Genomic DNA, 25411 nt, shown 5'->3' on the forward strand with positions numbered 1-25411 from the left:
AGGTAGTGCCTGTGGATGTAGGCTGTATGCAGATATAGGAAAGTTCATTTCTGTTAATTATGCATGAAAGCTTCCGCTGCAGCACTCTTCCATTCCAAAATGCTTTGCCAGTTTTTCTATGTTCCGTCATACCTGGAGCACCTTTTTAGAATTTGATTAATGGAAATGCAGCTAATAGACCCTCTGTCCACTTCTGCAAACAATATATTACCCCTCAGTCATATTACAATACAGGAGTTATTACTCTACCTTGAGAGCCATCAATATTTATAATGAATCTGAAAAGAACTTGTGCAGTGTGGTGCAGTAGATTGATAGATGGATTTATCTATCCTAGTCAGGTCACTGGATACATTTGTGTGTCCCTTTTTACTTTCAAAATGGCACCAATTCGTAGATATACACTTACACAAAGATTTTAAGGTACTTGACAGACAAGTTGTTCCAGGCATCTTGGATAAATTTGTGAATTCATGTAATCCCAGACTGACTCCACAATGTTTAGATCAGGGGTCTGTAGGGGTCTTATTATCTATTTCAGGACTCCTTGTTCTTCATGTCACTAAAGCTGTGACTCTTTTGCAATTGGGATTGAAACAAATCAGACACCTCCGTGATGGTCTTGCATGATTGCTAAGACCAACCATTTGAGCAGCCTGAAACGTGTGGAGTGTATATCATATATGTCTTATTTCTTCTCTTCTAATGTTGCAGTGAAAACATGTGGGTCGAATCTTCAGGGACCCTCAGGGACGTTTACATCCCCTAATTTCCCCATCCAATATGAAAGTAACTCCCAGTGTGTCTGGATCATCACTGCCAGTGATCCGAACAAGGTAGTAGAACAAATGTTTTCACCTTTTAGTCATAGTTACTACTATGACATAGTAGTCATAGTTATATTCTTACTCTTCTGTGTAACAATAATAACTCACTGCAACTAAAACAGACTAATGGTCTTGACTCATTTTTGAGTCTCAACTTAAATCTCAACTTTGCCCATTAGGGTTATTATGGTAATTATTGTGCGTTGTAATGAGGCTGGTCTACATGGATATTGTGCAGACATTGTCCTCCCTCTAGCCAGAAAAAGGGAGGCTAAGGATGAGCAAGCGGCCATAATGTGTTTGTCATCAACAGATGTGACACTCGTGTCATAACCACATCCTTCCTGTCATTGCTAATCCAGACAAAGTGTAGACTAAGTTAATGTGGCTCATGTGTAATGTCTCTGCAGTACACAGTTTTATATGATTATTATTAGAGTAAGCAGTTGTTGCCAGTTTAATCATTAAATATGTAATCTATTGTGATGTTATGTACATATTCTTAACAACAAGACATATTAGTGACGGCCAACAAAGATATCTCAAGGGTAAATGCTACAGGCAATTAATAGTTTGCAACTCTTAAATTTGGTTGTTAGAATTTGATTTGTGCTCTGAAGTAATGTGAGTTGATGCTGCTTTCAGTTTTTATATTGCTTTGACGGATGCTTGCGGTTTCTTTGTTTGTGGAGTTGTGGCGCATAGACGTGCACTTTTTCAGAACCTCATTTGATTAGCATTCTAAAATTTGATGTACATTTAGTTTTATGTTTGCTTTTTATTTCTCTTTAAGCCTTTGTTGATTTGAGTTTAAGGGGAAGTTTCTGCATTATTCATAGAAATACCAGAATATTGGCTATATTATGCATTTATCAGAATTTTGAGCATTGCTTGAACAAACATGTTGCTGCGGCCTCTGCCAATGTATATGACATTTCATGGACTATCTCTGTAGGCTTGCCTTTCACAGTTTAGCTATAGTTCACATTTTCTTAAAAGGAAAGTTAGGGTAAAATAAGTTGTCATGTTATGGATTTTATCTAAATGAGACTGTGATCATTTGATAATAAAGCTTTAGAATAACTGCTCATTTGATTGAGAAGATTTGGTCTGTTGAAATGAATGCTATGAATCGAAAAGACTCTTGGAATGATTGTGTTTTACAAATGATCTTTCTGTCTAAACAACTGTGGTCCAGGTAGGTGTAAACCAAATACCCTCCAACAGAAAATGTTGGACTTCTAAACCCATTGTTGTGCTTAAATGTACAGAAAACTACACAACACTTCTTTCAAGACAAAATATTTAATATCAACATGTGTACAGTTGGCTGTGCAAATCTTGAGCCAATCTTTGTTGTTTTAAAATGCTGTTAGAAGAACTAACAGAAGGTGTAGCTATGCCTAAAACATATGCAAATGTGAATGGAAATCCAATATATAAGGCTATTCTTTTGTTCTCCACTCGTCCACTTTCAACAGAATTTTTAAGGACACATTACATGCCAATTTTAAGCTTAAAGTTGTGAATCACTTTGTCGCTGCAAAGAAAAAAAAAATCTTGGTCTTATACACTTCCTCTTTGGTTTTTTTTTTCTTTTTTTTTTAAAACATCTAAAGAAATTATAACACATTATCTGCTTCTGCCACATGCTCCCTAGTAACAATGTTTCTCAAGATTAATTGTAATCTTTTTTTCTTTCTTTGTTCCCCCCTAAGTTGTCTGTTATATCTAGATCAAATCTGGTTCATCCCTTTAGTAAGGTGCCTTTTTTATGCTTTAGAGTTCCATTGATGTTCATTAAATAGCTTAACAAAAGAACACATTCCTCTGAAAATGGTCCAGTACAAGACAATTCAAACCTTCTCAATTCAACCCAATTCTCCAGGCTTCAGAAAGCTAAGATCCCTTTAAAATATTACCAGAAAGTCCAGCTCGCAGAGATTTGGGGGCTCATTTCTTTTGCACTGTATTGCACACAAAGTATCTCCACTGTGAGTTTAGAAGAATGCTTCAGCAGCAATATTCTCAATACATGCAAGCATTCCCATACTGTTTGTTAACACTTTGGAAATGATCACGTCAAACTGACTTGCATTGTACTGTATGTGACTTCAGGTTATTCAAATCAACTTTGAAGAGTTTGACTTGGAAATTGGGTATGATTCACTAACCATTGGAGACGGAGGTGAAGTCGGGGACTCGAAAACAATAATTCAAGTGTAAGTGCAAGATATACTTGAAATAAATCAGTGACTGCACCAATCTAAAGTCTATGTACTACATTGCATTGTGTAATGAGTTGATGTTGGAAACAGTTTGGAACCATAGTGATTTGTTTGTGCTATCTACAGGCTGACTGGGAGCTTTGTCCCAGACCTGATTGTCAGTATGTCCCATCAGATGTGGCTCCATCTCCAGTCTGATGAGAGTGTGGGCTCAATAGGCTTCAAGATCAACTATAAAGGTGCACAGACTTCAGCATCGATATCACTTCTCACTGTCTGTATTCATGTCTGTCTCTTTCAGTCACTCAGTAAAGCAACAACTCTATTTTCTTCTCTAGCACTCTCTTCTCTGTCTGCCACTAAAATAAATTCCTCAGCTCAAATCTCAGACCCCTCTACTGGACCTTTGGAGATAATGTTAAAGGGGAAAAAAGTTTCTCAAAGTACTTGGTTTGGCTAAATCCTCTGCTTTAACCCTTCTACTTTACTTCTTTATACCAAGTCATCTAACATTCCTCCTCTCCTACCCTCACCTACAGAAATTGACAAAGAGAGTTGTGGTGACCCCGGAACACCTCTGTATGGCTACCAAGAGGGCAGTGGTTTTTTAAATGGACATGTTCTTCGCTTTGAATGCCAGTTTGGATTTGAGCTAATCGGGGAGAGGATGATAACCTGTCAGAACAACAATCAGTGGTCGGCTAATATCCCCATCTGTATATGTGAGTCCCAAACTTTTTTTGTCATTGACAGCAAGTGAAGCAATCATTTATCCACTTTAACATTATTAGATTACAGTGTTTTAGATTGAGCATGCAGCATCATGTTATATACAACCAGCAGAGAAGAGTAGAATGGGAAATAAATAGCATATGTTTGGCTTGCTGTTCAGGCTTGGTTTAAACTAGAAGAAAGTTTGGGGGGGTACACACTGTTGTGCTATACACAAACACTCTGGAAAATACAACCTGCATTTTACAGTGCATCATCCTTTGTTAAGACAGCTGTAATTCATCCTTTTAGTTCAAATATACCTAACCCATATCCATAACAAAAATGTAGATTTGTGTTTTTCCATGTGAACTGTGCCTATTGGGACAGTCTGCAGTATTTCTGTGTCTCTACTGCAACATGGCCATTCCCAATGCAATTTCATGTTGCTCAAGCTACTCAGTGCTCATGGGAGTATTGCTCTCTCCTGATTGCGGAGCTACTTATACAGTTGTGACATTGCTCCACACAAATCGTTGTGCCTTATGCTGATGTGGCAGAATGCACACTTTACAAAGTCATGTGGCCAGTGAGAGTTCCTGTAAGACAAATGACTTTACTTGGGTTATTGAAGTTTTTTTAATCATAGTTTATGTATTTTCTGAATTCTATCACACAGTCCCCTGTTTCTCCAACTTCACCGCACCCATGGGGACGGTGCTGTCTCCCGACTACCCAGAAGGCTATGGCAACAACCTCAACTGCGTTTGGCTGATTATCTCTGAACCTGGCTCCAGGATTCATCTGGCCTTCAATGACTTTGACCTGGAGCCTCCCTATGACTTCCTTACTATCAAAGATGGGGATCAGTCAGGAGCCACAATCCTAGGGCGATTCTCAGGGGCTGAAGTTCCTTCTCACCTGACATCTAACAGCAATGTTCTGCAGCTGGAATTTCAGGCTGATCACTCCATGTCTGGGAGAGGCTTCAATATTACCTACAGCAGTAAGTGACTGATCAACAGATCATATTGTAGTTAACATGTGCAAATGAGTGCATCCAACCCTGTAGTTGTATGGCTGGGGATTATTGTGAGGATTATCGCTCAGCACCACCAACAATGGCTCTGTGAGCTCCTAACTTTGTGCTCTTTGTTGAAGCAATTTATCAAAGAAACTTAAAGTTACAGCTTATATTTTGGTGATAATAAAAAATTTGGGGGCAAACTTCAGCTGCACCTTTAATTCATTCATGCTCTCAGCATATTCTGTGCCTTTTTTGTTCTTTTTTGAAAATATTATTTAGCAAGATAATAAAGCATTTAATTTAGTGGTGAAATTCAGATATTTTTTTTTCCGTTGTCTAAGGATGTAATATGTGCTTTAGAGGGAAAAATATGCTAATTATTTTTCATATTTTTTTTTTGGCAACGTTGTTTTTTGAACAAATCAGTTGTTTTCTCCTGCATTTGTTGACCAACTAAAGATCTTGCCCATCTTTACTCCTCAAAGACTGTAGATACTCATTTTGTATCAAGTCATGCTTATAGCCACCTTACCTGTATGAAATTACCTTTTTGATTACAACTTATTTTTCATCAAATATTTTGGCTTCACAATGTCTATGGAGAAATAGCAGTCAGAGTAGGTTTAAGTGTTTTTTTATTTCCATTTTTCCATATCATCCCATCTTTTAGGTTACAAGATGAATATGGGCTTTATCAGAAGTTAGAGCTTGAACTTAAAGGTATTCAAATCCAACATGAAGGGAATGTTTTAAAATTACAGCTTTTCAGCATGTACAGCCCTCTTTTTCTGTGGTTCAGAAGTTATTCAGAGAAATGAACAAAAACCATAAATGAAATGTTAATTTTTGATACTTCATTGCAAATCCTCAGCAGTGACTGACTGGTGTCTGGAAGAGAATAGGTGTTCACCTTTGTGATGCTTTTTCAGGCCTTTCTTATAGATATATTTAGTTGTTTGTTCTTGGGTTTTTCTGTTTTTAGTTTTTTTCTTGAAATGCAGCTCAGTCAGCTTGGTCATAGTTTCATTTTACAAAGACTTATGTTCCAGAACCGGTCTGACTTTTTAAGATGTCTTTTGGCAGGCTAATCTGACCTTTCTTTTCTGGAGGCCATTGAATGGTTTACACCTATTGGTTAACTCCTTGTATTGAACTTGGGAACTGTTACTAATACCTCTTGGAGACTATGCCAAGCTGTTGAGCTTGTGTGTTTTATTGTTTTTTTTCTCAGAATGTACCAAACTTTTGGTTTGACCACAGTTGGGTTCACTGCAATAGCCTCTAAATGCAAATGCAACTCAGCACCTTTACCTGCCTATTGATTAAGAAATAATGAAGGTCTGGCTCACACCTGTCCATGAGGCTAACCTTTGAGTAGTCCAACTACTCTGAGCTGCCAAAAGAGAGATGTTTACATATTAAACAGTTGTAATTTCTAAACCTTTCATCTAGTTTAGATGTGAGTACCATCAAATTAAAACTGAGAGTCTGAACTTTAGACCTTTATTAATTATTTAACCGTGACTTGAATGTTTTAGTTAACAGCTTTAATGATGAATTCTGTCTATATCTAAAGAGTTCCGGGCTTAACTGTACATAAATGAGATGTACCACAAATAATTAGACAGCAAAAGTGGACATAACATTGTCAGATTACTGCCGAGTAATAATAGGTACACTAACATAGGTATGTTCCAAATAAATTTATTTTGACACTCGGCTTGAAGTATAAAAACTATAAAAGAAATGCTTCAATAAAACTTAAACCAACAATGTATTAAAAACCAAACAGCTACATATGGGACAATGAATAAGGGGCTTAACTTGTATGCTCTAATGCTCATCACAATGCCATTGTAGTGTTTCTTTTGTGGCCAACCCTCAACAAGCTCTAAAGACAGACTATTAGCCTTGGATGTACAGCGAGGACCACTGTTTCTTTTCCACCTGTAAAAAAACAGACCGCTACATCCATTTTCCTAATCTAGCTATACTTCTCCCTTTTCTCATTACAAGCTTTTGGGCATAATGAGTGCCCCGACCCTGGCATACCTTTGAATGGTAGGCGCTTCGGTGACAGTTTCCAACTGGGAAGTTCCATCTCTGTGGTTTGTGAGGAGGGCTTCATCAAGACACAAGGTGCTGACACCATCACATGCCATCTCGATGAGGACAAGGTGATGTGGAGCGGACTCATTCCCAAATGTGAAGGTATTGAAATGGACTAGCTGATAACTGCGTACATGTGGTAACATATAAGTGACCTGTTAAAGTTATGATGGAAACAAAGGAACGGAAAGAAATTTTAAGAAAAATGTGAGTGGGTTTTGTAGGGTGCGCAGCTCAGTCCAGCCAACATTCCAGAGAACATTTTTTTAGGGGGTATCTGTAACAAAAAGCCCTTTCGTGATTCATCCTATATGTTATCTTTAGTGTTTAGTGTTGATTTTCTATTTTCTTTAATGCATTTGTTCTGTTTTGTCCTCTATTCTCCATGTTCTTCATCACTCAAAAACATTCCTACTTCTCTTCTCCTCCAGCTCCTTGTGGGGGGCACTACTCAGGACCATCTGGTGTCATTCTGTCCCCGGGGTGGCCAGGCTACTACAAAGATTCCTTGAGTTGTGAGTGGGTCATTGAGGCCGAGATGGGGCGCTCCATCAAGATTAGCTTTGACAGGTCTGTATGACACCACTGAACCGACACAGCTGTGGAATCTAAGACATACACTTACACAAAGACAGGCGGAAGCTGAAATTCAGCACAATGTAAGTACTAGAATATGTAAACACAAAGATGCATTTCTTCTCATAAATAAGTACACATACAGTTTATACAAATGCTTTAGTTGTACACAAGCAGCTTACATTGATACTTATAATATACCCAGAGGTAGTCTTGTTTCCAACAATATTAAAACCTTGACTAATTATTTATTTTGCTCACTTCCTCGCTCACTTAAGATAGTCTTGCTTTGAGGTCAAACGTTCATATTTTTCCTTTACTTAGTCACTTCTTTAAAAAGAGACATAAGTGCTACTTTCACAAAAACCTTTCAGTGAAACGAGTCCAAGTATTTTCCCTTCCAGAATGAAACTGAGCTCAGGTTGTGTTACGCTCAGTCAATGCAATCTCTGGTTGTGTACAGGGAATACACACATTTTATTATATTTCTTGTATTAAGTAGATTTGAGTGTGAAAATGTCTGAAGAATTTTTTTCACCCATATATTGATTAGTGATGATGGCTGTTTGATGTAGAAATCAGAGTGTGGCTACAGACTCGTATCATATCATATTTTCTAGAAGTTCATTGATCTTATACTATTAGATTAATTAAAATTATTGCTTTGCAAGTTATTTCTTCTCATCTTTCTTCACAAATTAGTATGTTTTCTCTCTGTCAAACTAAAGGTGCCACTCTGAATACAAATCATTTTTCTAATTCTGTAATTCATCTCTCTTCTCTTTTAACTCCTAAGGTTTCAAACTGAGCTCAGTTATGACTTTCTGGAAGTGCATGATGGTGCCAACCTGCTCTCTCCTCTGATTGGCTCATTTAATGGAACCCAGGTCCCTCAGTTCCTGTTTAGTAGCAGTAACTTCCTATATCTGCTTTTCACCACTGACAACAGTCGGTCAAATAGTGGCTTCAAGATCTTCTACCAAGGTGAGAATGTGCTACTGTTGCCTGCATTTAATGCAAAACATTTAGGTACATGAGTTACGTTTCATTAATCCATCAATGCAGGAATGCTGCAACAATATTCTTTCATAAAAAAAAAAATCCATAATTGGTTATGAATTTGATGTCTTTGATAGGATTTGTTAAGCATCTTGAATTAGGTTCAAATGTTTGATTTCTTTTCATAACCTAATGCTTGTCAAATATACAAAGAGAGGAACAAAAGTGATTGGCTTTTCTTGTCACATCTTTATTGAACTGAGGATGTGATACCTGAGAAGAGCAATAGCATTAACAGGAAAACTTATTTTGTGTTGGTACCAAGCGATAACTAAATATATTTGCTCCAGGTACGGGGATGATAGATTTTGAGTTATCCACAATTCCACTGCTTACCATTATTTTTGGATGTGAGGCGCATCAATTCTACTGTTAATCGTATCATATTTTGTTGACAATTTGTCACAATTCACAAATGCTTCAGGCTAGTAATGGCATTTTAAAGCAAATTTTGTGTGAGAGATTAAGGAACAGTTCCCGAGTGAAATAAGGAACAAACTTTTTGACAAAGTCAGCTGTGCATAATGGTCTCAGTAGCTTGTTGAAAAAAGAAAAAAAATGCTGAATTCTTCTCATCAGGGACTCTGTGAATGTGCTGTATATAGTTACTGTTTATTCTTGTTGCATAGCTTAATTGCTTAAGCCTTCTCTTCAGTGCTGTGTCCGCATTGTGTTGTTTCCAAATTGATTCATTACAATCCTAGTTGCTTGTGCAGAAGGCAGTTTCTTACTCTGCATTTTAGATTTAATTTTTTTTCCCGATTAATGCTCTTCTCACACTATAAAACTGGTAAGGTAATGCAGCTCGACACACACTGCACTTTATATCATTGCTGCATAGTGTGGGGTTAATTTGGAAGGAATGTTTATGTATTCAAGCATTTATCTATTCATGTTTTTCTTCTGAATTTAAGTTTCCTCTCTAAGTATTTGCATTTCAGAAACTGTTACTATATGTCTGTATAGTAAGTAATTAATGTACCCTTTCTACTGAGAAAAGAAGTCAAAACTTCAGTTGATGACTCTAAGCTTTCTAATAGGAGCTTCTTAGCAATCAATACAAATTATCCTGCTGGCCTCAGACTGTCTAATGTGGAAAACCACCTGAGACGGTCTGAGACCACAAAAGCACTTGTCCTTTGATATGCTTTTGTAAACAAAAGCTGAAACTAGATAAGACTGTTTGGGATATATGAGGTTTTTGTGAATGAAAGACTCGATTGAAAGGGACGTCTCAGGTGCAACAGTGGGACGTGAACAAAGTTGCCTTAGAATGCTCAGATTGCCTGAAGAAATCTACATTATTAAAGAAAACTATCTTCTCTCAAAGGTGTTTAATTTGAGACAAATTTGTGTAATCATTTTTTGTCATGTCTGGAGTCTGAAAGATTTAATGGAAAAACTTTGTGGACATAGTGTGATCTATTTTTTCACAATTATTTGCACTGGCACCATTGCCCTTGTCATTCTGATTTGATTCATAAGACAAAGTTTGTTATTATGTCCGTATTATTGACTTAAAGCAGGGCACAAGTGCCCTGTGTCTTATTATATTTCGTTCTCAAGTGCATCTCTCTTTTGTTGATGAGGCTATTGAAAAGCAATAACGGTAAGATCATATTTGCTCCCTCCATTGCTGTTTAGGCTATATCTAATTGTTGAAATACTTTGGAGAAAACCTAGCCCACTTTGTTTGTAAAACTGGCAGTACAGAATAAGGATGAATTGTTCTGTGAATAAACAACAGTACATAAACATGGCGCTATTCTCTTTGCGTGTAGTAAACTTACATATTACAGGAAAAAAAAACAAACAGGATCATATCAAGTAAATTATCCCCTAAAACATTAGATGCACAGGATAGAATAACATAAATTTGTGGACTCCATGTATTAGGGATGAATCATTATATTCTACCAAATTCCCACACCCTTGAGGCCAGCACCAGCAGTGATCAATGAATGCTCTACTTCTTGGACACATTAAGGCAAAATCCATGGTTTCCTTGCTAAAAATATCAAATCTTACTGAGGTAAATTTTTCTGCAGAGGTTTAAAATCACAAAGGATCCTCACAGTTGTCGCACAGGCATAATAATCAGTCAGCTGGGGATGCTACATTTTATATAATTCATGACCATATCTATATATGTGGTTTGCAAATATAGTTCTTTAACTGTGTTATTCTGTCCCTTTTAGTCACCAGTCTCACACTATGTGTTGTATGTAAGCCATATACCAGAAGTGTCCTTCCCCTACGGGATTAGAATATATTATGATACGGTATAACTTTTTCAGATCATTCAATATTTATTTGACTAGCTTAGAGTGTGCTGCCTATGGATTTTTTTTGGCTGGTATTGTATGTGGGTGAGCTGCACCTTTAAATGCATCCTACTGTGGGCTTAAAGGCACTGATACTAGATGTATGAATGGGATCCTACCTGCTGACATGGGAAAATCCTTCGACTGTGTCAGTCAGTTGAAAGTACCACAGCATTAGACTGGAACCAGGATGCCTTTGAAAGAGATTGTTCAGTTCTGACATGGTAGACATATTTATGTAACATTTGCTTCACATGAATGTAGGATTTTAGTTGTATCAGACTGACTGTGCATTTGTAATTTACGAAAACATGACTATATACAAACACATCTATGTCCTCAGTTGCAGTATGAAATGAATGCATTTGTGTTCAAATTAAATTCTTGCAAAATGGACAAATTAGCTAAGATAAAAGTTCTGCAAATGCTTACTGAGAATAGCCCACCCATCGATGACCTGACAACTGCTTACACAACTGTTGCCAGTCATTGCCTTAAATCAGCATATTTTTAGTGCATCAAAAGCAACCCTACTTGGAAGATATCCAAATGGAAATCGCAGGGAAAAATGGGGTCATCTCTTTCCAGCTTGCACTGCTGGAAATTTAGAGGGAGCTGTCACTTCTATGAAACCAGCTCGTTCTACCAGCCATCAAAATAGTCTTTATAAAAACTAGAAATGATGATCCAACATATTCATGTTGGATCCAACATATTCATGTTGGATCAGGAGAAACTGCATTTGTCCAGTTCTCCAAGGTCACACCCGTAGTTGTTGTTCCACATGAAACAACTGCCTTTTACTCCCTCACTGGACCCATCTAACATCTACCTTTGACCCTCTATATGTAGGTGATTTGGGAAAAAAAACAAACAAAAGAAAACCTGGATGAATTTGAAACACTGTTTTCTTAAAAACTAAAAGAACCAACATTCAATGTTGTCAGGGACTCGGAGAACTGTTATTTTAAGTGTATTTCCTCTGTTTTTGAGCACATATTAATGATTTTTTTTTTATAGTTTGAAAGTCAGAATAGAAGTTATAGTGAATCTGTGAAAAGTTTGTTTTTCAAATAATGTTCTTGACCTTTTGGTTGAGAGGAATGCAACTTTAAAGATTCCATGAGCTCTTAGTTGGAGGAATATAATTGGATATCACATTGGTGCAACACTCATTGTTTGAAAACAACTTAGTCATTTTTCAAAATACAATTGATGTTCAGTTTTTTCATGGAGGCTGTATGACTTCACTTTACCCCTGCATTGCAAAATGTATATTTCATTCCATTGACAAAGTAAATTTGTCAGTATCTAATTACATACTGATTAGAAGGAAAAAGGTAGTCACTTCCACAGTAATATTATGTTTAATACATGGGCACTTGTGTACTCAACACAATAAAAACAAGTGGCTTAATCTGCACTCTAACTGCCCGTTAGTTCCCTGTGAAGTGGACTGCACTGGGTGTTCAGCCATGCTAGTTGATTCCAAACCACACGGAGCAAAATCGTTGTAGTTGTAGAAGGGAACTGTGAACTATGTACGGAAGAGCTGAACAACAGGTTGTTCAGTTCATAATAAATTCAACAATTTACATAAACGGTAGGCTACTCCCTACCACCTACTCCTTGCTTAGAGAATGTAAACAAAGAGAATTCTCAACAAATTCCTCTATTTGGAGTACCCTGTAGTGTCACCAATGAAACTCTCCCATTTTTCTACTGCTGCTAGGGATTTGACCTCTGGAAGCTAATGATAACTATAATTATTATGACGCCTAAACTGTTAAGCAGGATGGCTCTTTTCTTGTTTTTTGTTTAAAACTCCAGTGAGATGCAAGGGCTTACCTTGTGAAAAGGACTTGCTATGGAACTCAAATGATGATAATCCAATATTAGATTGGACTATTGCATGAAGCATATTTAAGAGTGTTGTGTATTTTTTTTTTTTTCTTCTAGTGGTCACATTGGACACATACTCCTGTATGGATCCTGGTATCCCAGTTAATGGCATACGGTTAAGCAATGACCTGTCCATTGGTTCCACGGTGTCCTTCCAGTGTGACCCAGGATATAAAGTAAGCCATGAGGAACCACTAGTTTGTGAGAAGAACCACTTTTGGAGCCATCCACTGCCCACTTGTGAAGGTATGTGTACGTTTCTCATTGCTGTGCATTCAAGCGATCTGTCTAATCAGTAATACATAACTTTTGTTGCTGATCAGCTTATTAAGATGTGAGCATGATTTTCAAAAAGTAATCATAGAGCCTTTTCCCCTATTTTTTTTTTATTCAGCGAATACTACCACCCAGCGCTTGTAAGAACAACTTATTGCAGTCTATGAATCGGGTGATAGTTTAGACTGATTATCTTCCACTTCAAAGTCCAGCATGTTCCAGATACTTCACTCGCTCTCTTATTCTCTATGATCTGTTTATATAATCTTTCTTATTGTTTAGAAACATACTGAGAAAGAGTTGTGGCAATGATGGTCACAGCGCACAAACCGTAAATGATTCCTCTTTGTCACAGATCACTTGACTGAGATGAAGTAACGGATAAAATACTTGCAAGAGCTGTCAGGGAGAGTGATACCATGTATATATTGCAGTGTAATATTATACATCTTTATCCAAATAGCTGCTCTGAAAATTAATTTTATATCTTGGAGCATTTTTTTCTTGCCTAGGTGTTGCGAGACTGTTGCCAAACGCCTTGGCTCTGTGCCTGTGGAGTCTCTGAAGTAATCGTTTCTCAAGCATGCTCATCCACTTTTAATGACTTTATGTAATTTTGGCTCATTAATAAAATATTTGATGTAATTTTGTTGGTGGGTAAGGATTCAGAGCTTGATGTGTTGTGCTCGCTTGAAGGCCCGAGGGTGAAAGGAGAGAGAATAAGAGAGGGGGTGGGATTGTGCAGCTGTGGAGCCTGAGGCTTCCTATGCTCTAAAACATCAGCTGACATTTATTATTTTGAAAGTATGTACACGCACATGAGTTCTACTCCCAATACTTGTTCAATGATAGCTGTTTCGAGAAGGATGTCAATGCATTTGTCTGCAGCACCCTTAAAGCATTTAAGCCAAAGAACACACACTTAAAGACAAATATGCAAAAGAGAAAAACACTATTCTTGTCAAATTGCATGAATGGTGTATTTGTGACAGGGCAAAAGGGGATGTGCAGGATGTTCAAGGAGCAGCAGAGTTCAAAACAAAGATTACATGCCATGACGCGTTCAGGGTCTTTTCTTCTGTGTTGGACATGTTTGGTTTGTGGCAACATGTAACAGAACCTACACACGTCCGAGGTGTTGATATTTGTTCTGTTGTGGTTATTGATTTGGCCTTGTCTGACCATTTTATTTGATTTATTGATCACTCAGAATGTTCAAACAATCAGCTTCTCAGTTAAGAAGAGGTACATTCATGAGAAAACAAGTACTCAATTTAGGGAGGCAATCCTAGATGCAACAGTTCGGCATCTGAAATCAACAACTTGCACTCTGGACATACTACCATCCGACTTTATAAAATTTTTTTTTACCTCAGTAGAAAGTGTTCTCCTACAAATAGTTAACAGCTCACTGACGTCAGGCATTTTTCCCAAGTCACTAAAGACAGCTGCCATTAAGCCACTCCTAAAGAAGAGAATTCTAGACACCTCTATGATGAACAACTACAGACCTGTCTCTAACCTCTCTTTTATATCCAAGATTATTGAGAAAGTTGTATTTAACCAGCTCAACGACTTTCTGAATGAAAGTGGAAGTCTTGATAACTTTCAATCAGGCTTCCGACGTCATCATAGCACTGAAACAGCTCTGGTCAAAGTGTTAAACAACATTAGGTTGAATACTGATTCTGGTTATGTTTCAGTCCTGGTTCTGTTGGATCTCAGCGCTGCGTTTGATACTGTAGATCACAGAATCCTGTTGCACAGGCTGGAAAACTGGGTTGGACTTTCTGGAGCGGTCCTTAACTGGTTCAGGTCCTACTTAGAAGGCCGGAGTTATTTTGTTACAATTTGCAGCTATGAATCTGAGCGAGTGGCCATGACTTGTGGAGTGCCCCAGGGGTCAATTCTTGGACCTCTTCTGTTTAAATTGTATATGCTCCCTTTGGGTCAGATATTACAGAACTTTAACATCAATTATCACAGTTATGCAGACGATACAAAACTTTATGTGTCTCTGTCACTGGACGACTGCAGCCCAGCAGACGTACTGTGTCAGTGTCTGGAGGAAGTAAACACCTGGATGAGAGAGAATTTTCTACAATTAAATGAAGACAAAACTAAGATCATTCTGTTTGGGAGCAAAGAGAAGAGGGTCAGCGTTGGTAAATATCTTGAGACTCGGGCCTTAGAATCACTGACCAAGTTCGTAACCTTGGAGTGTTGATAGAGTCAGATCTGACTTTCATCAGCCACATCAAAGCTGTCACCAAGGCAGCTTTTTACCACCTCAGAAACATCAACAGAATTAAAGGTTTTCTCTCTGAAAAAGACCAGGAGAAACTCATCCATGCATTCATCTCCAGTAGACTCGATTACTGTAATGCTCTTTTAACTGGACTTCCCAAAGAGCATTAAACATCTGCAGCTCATCCAGAACGCTGCTGCTAGAGTTTTAACCCGGACTAAGAGATCTGAACACATCACACCAGTTTTAAAATCTTTACACTGGCTTCCAGTCAGTCACAGAATAGATTTTAAAAGCCTGCTGATGGTTTACAAATCCCAGAACGGTTTAGGCCCAAAATACATCTGTGATATGTTCAGAGAATATAAACCCAGCAGAGCTCTTAGATCCAAGGACTCAGGTCAGCTGGTCCAGTCCAGAGTCCAGACTAAACATGGAGAAGCAGCATTTAGCTGTTATGCTGCAAACAAGTGGAACAAACTGCCAGTGGAGATTAAACTTTCACCAAATGGAGACATTTTTAAATCCAGGTTAAAAACATTTATTTTCTCATGTGTCTATGCATGACATCTGCACAATATCTTTTAACTTATCTGGACTGTTGCTTGTTTTTAATCATTTTAATTTAATTTTAATTATTTTATTTATTTCTCTTTATATTCTTTTTATGTATTTTTAATGCTTCTTACACTCCCCGCTGCAATCCTTTTATTTTATGTAAAGCACTTTGATTTTTTTGTAAATGAAATGTGCTATACAAATAAATATGACTTTGACTTTAGCAAGCTTGGCCCTTTATGTCAAATGACCTTTTAGTTGAAACCTTGACAGCACGAGAAAACATTAACAGGTTTGAACAATACCCAATTACAGTACTTAACCTTCAGTCTGATCTGGCATTCACCTCTTAGTGCCAATCAGCACCTGATGAGGGGAGAAAGATATCTCATTAATTTATTTTGAAAGAATAAGAAGCTTTTGACAGTACATTAAGCCAATAGTCAGCTATGCAAGAGAGTCATGTAACTGAGATGACTTAAGACTGATAGACTCAGACCTGACCTTCAACAACCATATCAAATCAGTCACCAAATCAGCCTTTTATCAACTTAAGAACATATCCAGAATTAAGGGTTTCTTGTCCCAAACAGATCAGGAGAAGCTGATTCATGCTTTCATCTCCAACAGACTCGACTACTCTAACGGTCTTCTGACTGGACTCCCCCAAAAGAGTCTCAAACAGCTGCAGCTCATTCAGAACGCTGCAGCCCGAGTTTTAACCAGAACAAAGAGATCAGATCACATCACTATAGTTCTCAGGTCTTTACATTGGCTCCCGGTCAGATACAGAATAGATTTTAAAGTTCTGCTGCTCGTCTACAAATCACAGAATGGTTTAGGTCCAGAATACATGAATGACATGCTAGCAGAGTATAAACCCAGCAGAGCTCTGAGATCTACTGACTCAGGTCAGATAGTGGAGCCCAGAGTTCAAACTAGACACGGTGAAGCAGCTTTTAGCTGTTATGCTGCACACAACTGGAACAAACTACCAGCAGAACTGAAATCAGCCCCAACTGCAAGCACTTTTAAATCCAGGTTAAAAACATTTCTCTTTCGGTGTGCGTATGGTTGAGTTTATATCTTTCTTTTTCCCCTCTTCTTTGATTGCTTTTACCTGTGTTTTTAATTTTTATTCTAATTTTTTTCTCTTTAAATTGCTGCTTTATGCTGTTCTTTTAAATGCCTTGTCTTTATGTAAAGCACATTGCGTTGCCTGTGGTATGAAATGCGCTATATAAATAAAGATGCTTTGCTTTGCTTTTAAGAGTTATTCTCTATGGCAGCGTTTGCTGTCATCTGATCATCAACTGCTCTGTATGGAGAAGTTGCAGCTGCATCATTAACCCAATCTGAATAAAAAAGTAGTTTGACAGCAATTGTTTCTATTATAAAAGAAAAAAACCCAAAATGACTTTGAAGTGACAGTTAACATAAGTCCAGATGCTCTAATTCGATGAATAAGCCTGTCAGTTCTTGTGCATTGTAAGTAAATTTAATGGATTATCATGTTTTCTGACAATATCTTTCAGTTTGACATGCAAGGAGTGTAGAAACCTGGATGGAAAGTTGAACTAATCAATAATTTTGTGTCCTGTTAAGCATTGGGGTTGGTTTAGAGAGAAGATGAGGGAAAAAAAACATTGTGTTCCCAGAATTACCTGTGCTCATAAAAAATAGCCGGACAGGATGTGATATGACTCAGATGCATTATTCATCCAAATCGCTTCTTTGTCCTCAGGTGAAGGATTTATTGGTTCATTTTCAGATTATTTTTCTTCTTCTCCCCGTAACAGTTATCATTCATTATCTTCCTTCTCCATTCAGCGTCATGTGGTGGGGATATCAGGGGACCTGCAGGGATCATCCTGTCACCTGGGTACCCAGAGCTGTATCCAAACTCTCTAAATTGTACTTGGACGGTTGAAGTTAGCCATGGAAAAGGTAGCAGAACTTATTTTCTAACTTGTATGATAAGATATTGTTCCATGTATACGTAATGTAAACTCAAAACACATTTTTTTGTTTTGTTTTAAGATGTATGTGGTGAGAAAATTGAAATGTTGATCTGTTAATTTAAGAAACATATATAGATAAATGTTCTTACTGTACCTCAATGACAAACAAATGGATTTCATATTCCTTACTACAGTAGTCTAACAATGGCCAAATTATACAACCATGAATTTAGTATTGATGGTAGAGGACACTCCCTCGGCAGATTTTAAGAGCAGGGATATTTCTAGTGTTGTGAAAGGTGTAAAGCGCATATTTTCCCCTTAGCGCATACTTTCCCCTTAGCGAAAATCATTAAAAGTATTCTTTGCCGCATGTATGTGCAGGATGAATATTCACATTACCTGTGATTCCTTTTTTTTAAATCAGCTTATTCTGTTCCATGTGTTGCTATCAGTAATTCTTCCACTTACTGTGGTGAAAGCTTTTGAACTCTTTGATACTTTCCTCAATGACCAACTAAATTATCATCGAAACATGTTAAATGGGTTTTTCTTTGCATCATTTAGAACTTGTCATGATGTTTTGAGTCATGTATCTTCGGAATTGTATACCAAAGTTTCACTGTATATTATTTAATTAGAGCAAATGATGAAGAATATGGTGTGTTTCAGATTCCTCTGCTGGATAGTTTTACATTTTCAAGAACGTTGCATTATACACATTTATTTAATGAATAGTTTTGACATTGCATAGTTTGTCTGCAAATATAATTCTAATATGTTTTCTTTACAAATCATTATTCGTTTTATTAGTTCAATTTATTTAGATCCTTATCGTACTTTAAATGAATAGCAACTAGTATTCCGAGGCGCTGTCATTCATTGATATATGAAAAACGCACTGAGCTTATCTTAGGACCATACATGTATTATGCTCAAGTTTTACCAGTGCCACTTCTTATCCTTTAATACAGGGCCCACAAAAATGTGGTATCTTACTTGTAAATTACCAGTTGATTAAACTAGATTTTTTTCCCCTAAAGGATTACTCCTCATTGTCATCTCACAAATCAGTTTTAATGATTAAAACATTAAAATCTCTCGTCCCAATTACTGTATTTATGTCTTTCCTTTCTCCTTTAATATACAAGCATAAGTGGAGTCACAGAGCTTAACTGCAGCCATAACTTGTTAACTGATCACAGCATGTTAAAAGATGAGAAATCGTTATTTTTTTTTCCTTTAATTTATCAGAAGTCTTCATATTTACTTGATTACAGTTTCCATGACATTAGTTTCCATACTCACTATCTTTAACACTGGTAACTTTCTGGTTTCTTAGCTGAACTCTTCTAGGTTTCTCCTTTCTGCTTTATCAACAGTATAAGGCAGTTACGTTTTATGAGAAAACAGATAATGAATCTGTTCTCCCGGTATTGATTTCCATTGTTTATTCTTACCACTTCTTGTCAGCAGAAAAGAAAGCCAGCCTTATTATCTATATCTTGTAACTAATGTATTATAATAAAGTGAAGGCTTCTGACAGAGGTGACTTCTGATTAATTGATCATTTGCCTTTACTTTTTAATATAATTGCTGTTCTAAAGAGCCCGATCAAACATTTAATTTTGTTGTTCATTTTAGGCTCATTGGGGATTTTATTTATCAAGTGAGCCAAACATTGTTTAGGGCATTACAGAGCAACATTGGAACAGATTCAACAGGTGTCATGGAAATGGCAGCACTTATTGTACTGAAAAGCAGCCAATTGGCCTTCATGGCAGGAATCCTGGTGTTGTTATTGTGTCTTAGCAACCGTTTGATGGAAAAGCCACATGCATTCTATGAAGTTTACATACACAGTGCCCTCCCTGATGTTTAAGACAAAGTCTCTTTTTTTTTCTTTGCGTTCCCCCTCTGGTCCTCAGAGTAAAATTCTAAACTAAATGATTTAGATGTAATTAAAGTATGCATTCCAGACATTAATCGAAAGTCATTTTCATACCTTTCAGTTCCGCCATGTAGAAATTACAACACTTTTTATACACAGGTCTCCTCATATCCGGGCACCATAATGTTTGGGACAATTCACGTTACAGGTTTTCATGATTACTCACGTGTGTTTGATTGCTTTATTAGTGCAGGGATAAGATACCTAGGCTTGCTTCCAAAAGTTGGAGTCTGTAGTTGCCATTGTTCAACATGAGTACATCAGAGACAGCACATGTTAAATGTTTTGGAGATCAAATCAGAGAGGCCAGACTGAGATGGTTTGGATATGTACAGAGGAGGAATAGTTATATCGGTAGAAGGACGCTGAGGTTGGAACCACCAGGCAAGAGACCTAGAAGACTAAAGAGGAGATTTATGGATGTAGTGAAAGAGGACATGAAGTCAGTTGGTGTGAGAGAAGAGGATACAGAGGATAGGGTAGATGAAGGCAGATGATTCGCTGTGGCAACCCCTGAGCCACAATGAACAGCCATTGTTCAACATGAGGAGAGAAGCTGTGCCATTGAAAGTAAAGGAAGCTATTATGTGGTTGAAAAACAAAACTAAAACCATCATATATATCAGTTAAAGCTTAGGATTATCAAAATCAACTATCTGGAATATCATTAAGGAGAAAGAATGCACTGCCAAGCTCTGTAAATGCAAAGAGACTGGTAGGCCAAGGTAGACCTCCACTGCTGGTGGCAGAAGAATCCTCACTGTGGTAAAGAAAAATATTCAAACCCTTGCTTAACAGACCAGAAACAGTCCCCTGGAGGCAGGTGTGTCATTGTCAGAGACTACTATCCACAGAAGATTTGAAACTGAGCATGAACAGAAATACAGAGGCTACACTGCAAGATTAAAACCGCTAGGCAATCAAATGCCTTTGTATCTTCCAAACCACTAGTTAACCGCAAAAACAGTATCACCAGATAACAGTTAGCCAAAAAGTGCTTAAAGGAGCCTGCAGAATTCTGGAAAAAGGTGTTATGGACAGACAAGACCATGGTTAACTTGTATCAGAGTGATGGAAAGAGGACAGCGTGGACATGAAAAGAAACTGCCTAAGATCCAAAGCGTACCAGCTTATCTGTTAAACATGGTGGTAGGGGTGTTATGGTTTGGGCAGGTATGGCTACCATACGTACTGGCACACTTATCTTTATTGATAATGTACGGCTGATGGCAGTTGCACAATGAATTCCGGGGTATATACAAACATCTTATCTGCTTAAGTTCCAGTAATTGCCTCCTTACTCATTAGATGGTGCTTCATCCTGCAACAAGATAATGATCCCAAACATCCTGCTAAGGCAAGTTTCTCAAAGCTAAAGTATGGAAAATTCTTGAATGGCTAAGCCATTCTGCTGATTGAAATTCAATTTATGACTTCTATGCTGAAGAAGAAACTTAAAGGGACAAGCCACCAGAATAAGCAGGAGTTCAAGGTGGGTGCAGAAGAAGCTTTGCAGAGCATCACCAGAGAAGATACTTGGCACCTGGTGATGTCGATCAATTACCAACTTCGAGAAGTCATTGCATGTAAGGGACATGCAACAAAGTACTAAACACCACTGCTTTAATGTACCTACCATTATTTTGTCTCAAATACTAAGATTCCCTAAAAGGGCAGGGGGGCCGTGTAGAAAAACTGTTTTAATTTCTACATGGTTGAACTGAAATGTATGAATGACTTTAAATCAAATTCTGGACTGTGCAGTTTAATTTCGTCTGAATTGTTTGATTTCGAATTTTACACTGAGGAGCAGAGAGGTAATTCAAAGAAAGTGAATTTTGCATGTCTTTGCTCACATAGATTTTCTATCAGTCACTGTGTTTTTCTCATCATACAAATGCAAATTGGTCTTATTGTCCTGTTTTGTGGCCTTGGTAAAACTTAGTTTTACTTATACAAAGTGAGAGGATATTCAAGATTCAAGGTGTTTATTTCTCATATACACAATAACAGGCGCAGGGGTTATTATTGGGTAATGAAAATCTTACTTTGCGACTTCCCAACCAAAAGAACTATGCTATTACACAGAAGTACTGACCAATGTTCTTTTAAATGTAAAAAAAAAAAAGAAAAGAAAAAAAGGGCATTTTTTTTTTCCTTTTATTAGGTACTTATTTTAATAATGCAAAATGTTAGTGTAAATTGAATAAAAACAGAAAACAATTCTGAAATACACTATGTATTTTTCATTTAAAATTTTCCATTGACTTTGCCTTATGCATTTTTTTTTCCTGTCTTGTTTTCCTGTTATGATTATAGAAATGCATTTTAGTATGTACCTCCACACTGCTGCTTTAAGTATTAGGACATCAATCAATGAATAGAAGAAAATCTTATTTAAATGGATTGTGAGCTAAAATTAACCTTAATGAAGATATAACTGCAGCTGAAATGAGAGATTACTACATGGGCAGAACACATTATAAACATGAAAGCATAAAGATTCAAAGATGAGAAACAATTCAAGCATAATCTGTCACTATCAATCATTTCTCAGATTGCCCTGAAACCTTCTAACGTTGGTTTTATTTCTTCCTTCAAGGTGTCCAGTTCACTTTTCACTCCTTCCACCTGGAGGATCACCATGACTACCTTCTGATAACAGAAAATGGCAGTTTTGCACAGCCTCTGGCTCGACTCACTGGCTCGGAGAGGCCTGTGTCAGTTAATGCCGGCCTGTATGGGAACTTCAAGGCACAGCTACGCTTCATTTCTGACTTCTCCATATCTCTACAGGGATTCAACATCTCCTTTTCAGGTGTGTAGGCATATGTGTGTTCTGTCCGTAGGAAAAATGGCTTGGGGGTGTTGATAGCTGTATTGATAGGTAGTTTTAAAATGAAGGAGGGTGAATTGCCCAGTGGAAACTGCAGAGAGTAGTACAAGTGCTGAAAACACAGTTGTCGGTATTGTTTAGGATAGGTTTTATGCTTTATTGAAAGTCAGTAATGGGCTCAGAAAGATGTGTTTTTTCTCTCAATGAGGAGAGTAACATGCAGGAGGTGAGTTCTTGGTCAGTGAGCTGAAACTAAACTATGCCTCAGGTCTGCGACGGTCAGAAGAGGATAATTAGCACACAAAGAGATCATGCAGGTAGTGGGTGTCTGACCGTGATGTAAATCCACATCAAAGCATGTGAGCCAGTGTCCGGAGGACTGAAGAGACTGCAGTGTACAGAGGTACAAAGAAGAGGCAATACAAGGCTTGTGGAGAGATGTAGAGAGGGGATGAGACAGATGACAATGCTGAGTGAAAAAGGTTGATAGCGAGGGTGGAGAAAGAGGGAGACTGAAGGAAAGACATCGTAAAGAAAAAGACAGGGGGTCTGCTTCATGAGCACTCTAGCTTCATATTTGCCAGCTGTTAGCTGAAGTGAAGCATAACTTATGCAGCTATGAATATTCATTAAAGACTTTCTGATTGTGTGTGCATGTGTGCGTGTTTGTCCTTTCATTGTCTATAATTAGCATCCATAGATTTCCTGATTAGAATTAATATTTTGACCTTTTACAACCTTTGATGAAAGTCTGCCAACATTCTCATTATATCTACAGCAGAGGGCTGCTATAATGTTTTGCCAGGCTCAAATCAAATGGGCCTACATAGTTCTTTATATTGCCACATACAAACTGTGAGAGAAATGCTGATGGTATTAAGATCTTATTTTTCTTATGCAGGCTGAGATGCAGGCTCTCAAATTCTAAGGCCAATGTGTGAAAGGATTTGCACAGAGGGTGGCCTAGTTTTTACGGAGCCCATCCTTCATCTAGACATCTCAAGCTTTGGGCACCTGATGAAGTGTCCTTGAGCAAGACAGTTAATCCCCCAAAGATACAATATTTCTTTCTGACTGAATGTGCTCTCTTCTTTGAAAGGAGCAAGAAAAAAATGTATTACAGGTTTCTTTTAAGATCAAGTTAACTACAAAACAAAGCATCAGTAATACATTTTTGTAAGACATTTATATTTGTTGCAATAGATATATTGATTTATTTATGTGGAGCTATCTTGTTTGCAGAGTACAATCTTGAGCCCTGTCAGGATCCTGGAACACCTCGGTTTGGCCGGCACACGGGCTCCAAGTTTGGCATCGGTGACTCGCTGCTGTTCTACTGCAACACGGGTTATCGTCTTCAGGGGGCGAAGGAGATCGTGTGCTTGGGAGGTGGCCGCCGTATGTGGAGTGCCCCTCTGCCAAGGTGTGTGGGTACGTGGTCATCTGTTTTCTTTTTCTTTCTTGCTTCTGCATGTGTACTTTAGAATTAAAGCTGTCAGACAGCAACATCTACTAATTGTATAGATATTGATAAATATTTAATTTTCATTAGACATTCAAGAAGTCAGCGGAACTGATTTCCTTCAAACTAGACAACTGTGATTAGATTACTGATTTACTGATGTGACCTGATGGGAGTCTAAGTTCATCATAGTTGTGACTCCAGATATCTTGTCAGTTCATAATGTCTTAAATGTAGCATATTTTCGACTTTAAACTCATTTAGTAAAAGATGTTGGTGCATTTAAACAATGCAGGCAATTGAAAAGCAGGCTCTTATTTGCTCTGTACCTGTCAGTTTGGAACAATTATTTATGTAAAGTAACAATTTATTGTTTTGACTTGCAAGGGAGCCAATAAATGTTCCCACAGTAATCTTTTAATAGTCGACTCACTGTCTCCCAATGTGTCACTGCTAGTTGGTAATGATTTTTATGACACTAAAGTAATGAATGCACACTTGCTCATCCAAGAAATATATTTGAGTTACACCTTTTATCTCTTTAGGTAATGAACCAGTTAAGCAATGTCTACCTTATCCCATATTTGATTTCACAGTGCCTGTCGTTGTAAAACTGATTATGTCTTTTGTTTATGTGTTTGTCTTGTCACAGCTGAGTGTGGTTCCACAGTCTCCAATAACGAGGGAGTTCTTTTATCTCCAAACTATCCGAAGAACTATGACAACCGCCATGAATGTGTGTACAGCATTCAAGTCCAAACAGGCAAAGGCATCAACATCACTGCCAGCACCTTTCAGCTTGCACAGGGTGACATTCTTAAGGTAAATGATGTTGTCACGCCTCTTCACTGATGACAAGTAGCTAGCCAACAAATAAACAGAGAGTCTGCAGTTGTCAAATTAGTGTTAAATTATTTAATTGTTAAAGTATATGACTAACATCTGGGTTTTTCTTATTATGTACAGAAATGGAAAAGTAGAAAGTGGGTTTTGTGGACAAATCTAGAAAATATAGGACACAAGAGCAAAAAAGTGAAGCAATAACTTCACTAGGTCGCCTTTGTTAAGAGCATTTAAGCAGCTTAGGTCAGCACTAAAGATAGGATGTAAATGACTTTGTAGTCCCACTACAACTCGGATGCACTCTTTGGGATGCAGATGTCTTGTCTAATACTTAAATTAACATCATTGTAGCCTATTATTGGGATTACTGGTAATCCCCTGTACTTAGTCATTTTGTGAACATCTGAAATGTGGAAAGACATGGTTAGAGTTAAAGTACCCTGAAGAAAAACAAAACGGTGTTTCTTCATTTCAAAGAGAGATCCCAAAGTTTTTTCTTTCATTTCTTGTCAT

At 37.6% G+C, this 25411-nt stretch overlaps 1 protein-coding gene across 4 annotated transcripts in view; it reads left to right on the forward strand.

Annotated features, from left to right (window-relative positions):
- The window catches only part of LOC142379793 (CUB and sushi domain-containing protein 3-like), a 284354-nt gene that overhangs the window by 91161 nt on the left and 167782 nt on the right, over window positions 1-25411 (forward strand). For all 4 annotated transcript variants that reach the window (XM_075465063.1, XM_075465065.1, XM_075465064.1 and 1 more), the window contains exons 10-22: window positions 715-836; window positions 2946-3049; window positions 3182-3294; window positions 3595-3777; window positions 4446-4772; window positions 6810-7004; window positions 7334-7472; window positions 8275-8462; window positions 12821-13009; window positions 17676-17792; window positions 22360-22575; window positions 23836-24024; window positions 24708-24877. In XM_075465063.1, the coding sequence (XP_075321178.1) occupies window positions 715-836; window positions 2946-3049; window positions 3182-3294; window positions 3595-3777; window positions 4446-4772; window positions 6810-7004; window positions 7334-7472; window positions 8275-8462; window positions 12821-13009; window positions 17676-17792; window positions 22360-22575; window positions 23836-24024; window positions 24708-24877 (2252 nt within the window). The remainder of the gene's footprint in view (window positions 1-714; window positions 837-2945; window positions 3050-3181; window positions 3295-3594; window positions 3778-4445; window positions 4773-6809; window positions 7005-7333; window positions 7473-8274; window positions 8463-12820; window positions 13010-17675; window positions 17793-22359; window positions 22576-23835; window positions 24025-24707; window positions 24878-25411) is intronic.

This window comes from Odontesthes bonariensis, chromosome 5 (genome assembly GCF_027942865.1).
Source record: "Odontesthes bonariensis isolate fOdoBon6 chromosome 5, fOdoBon6.hap1, whole genome shotgun sequence".
NCBI lineage: Eukaryota > Metazoa > Chordata > Actinopteri > Atheriniformes > Atherinopsidae > Odontesthes > Odontesthes bonariensis.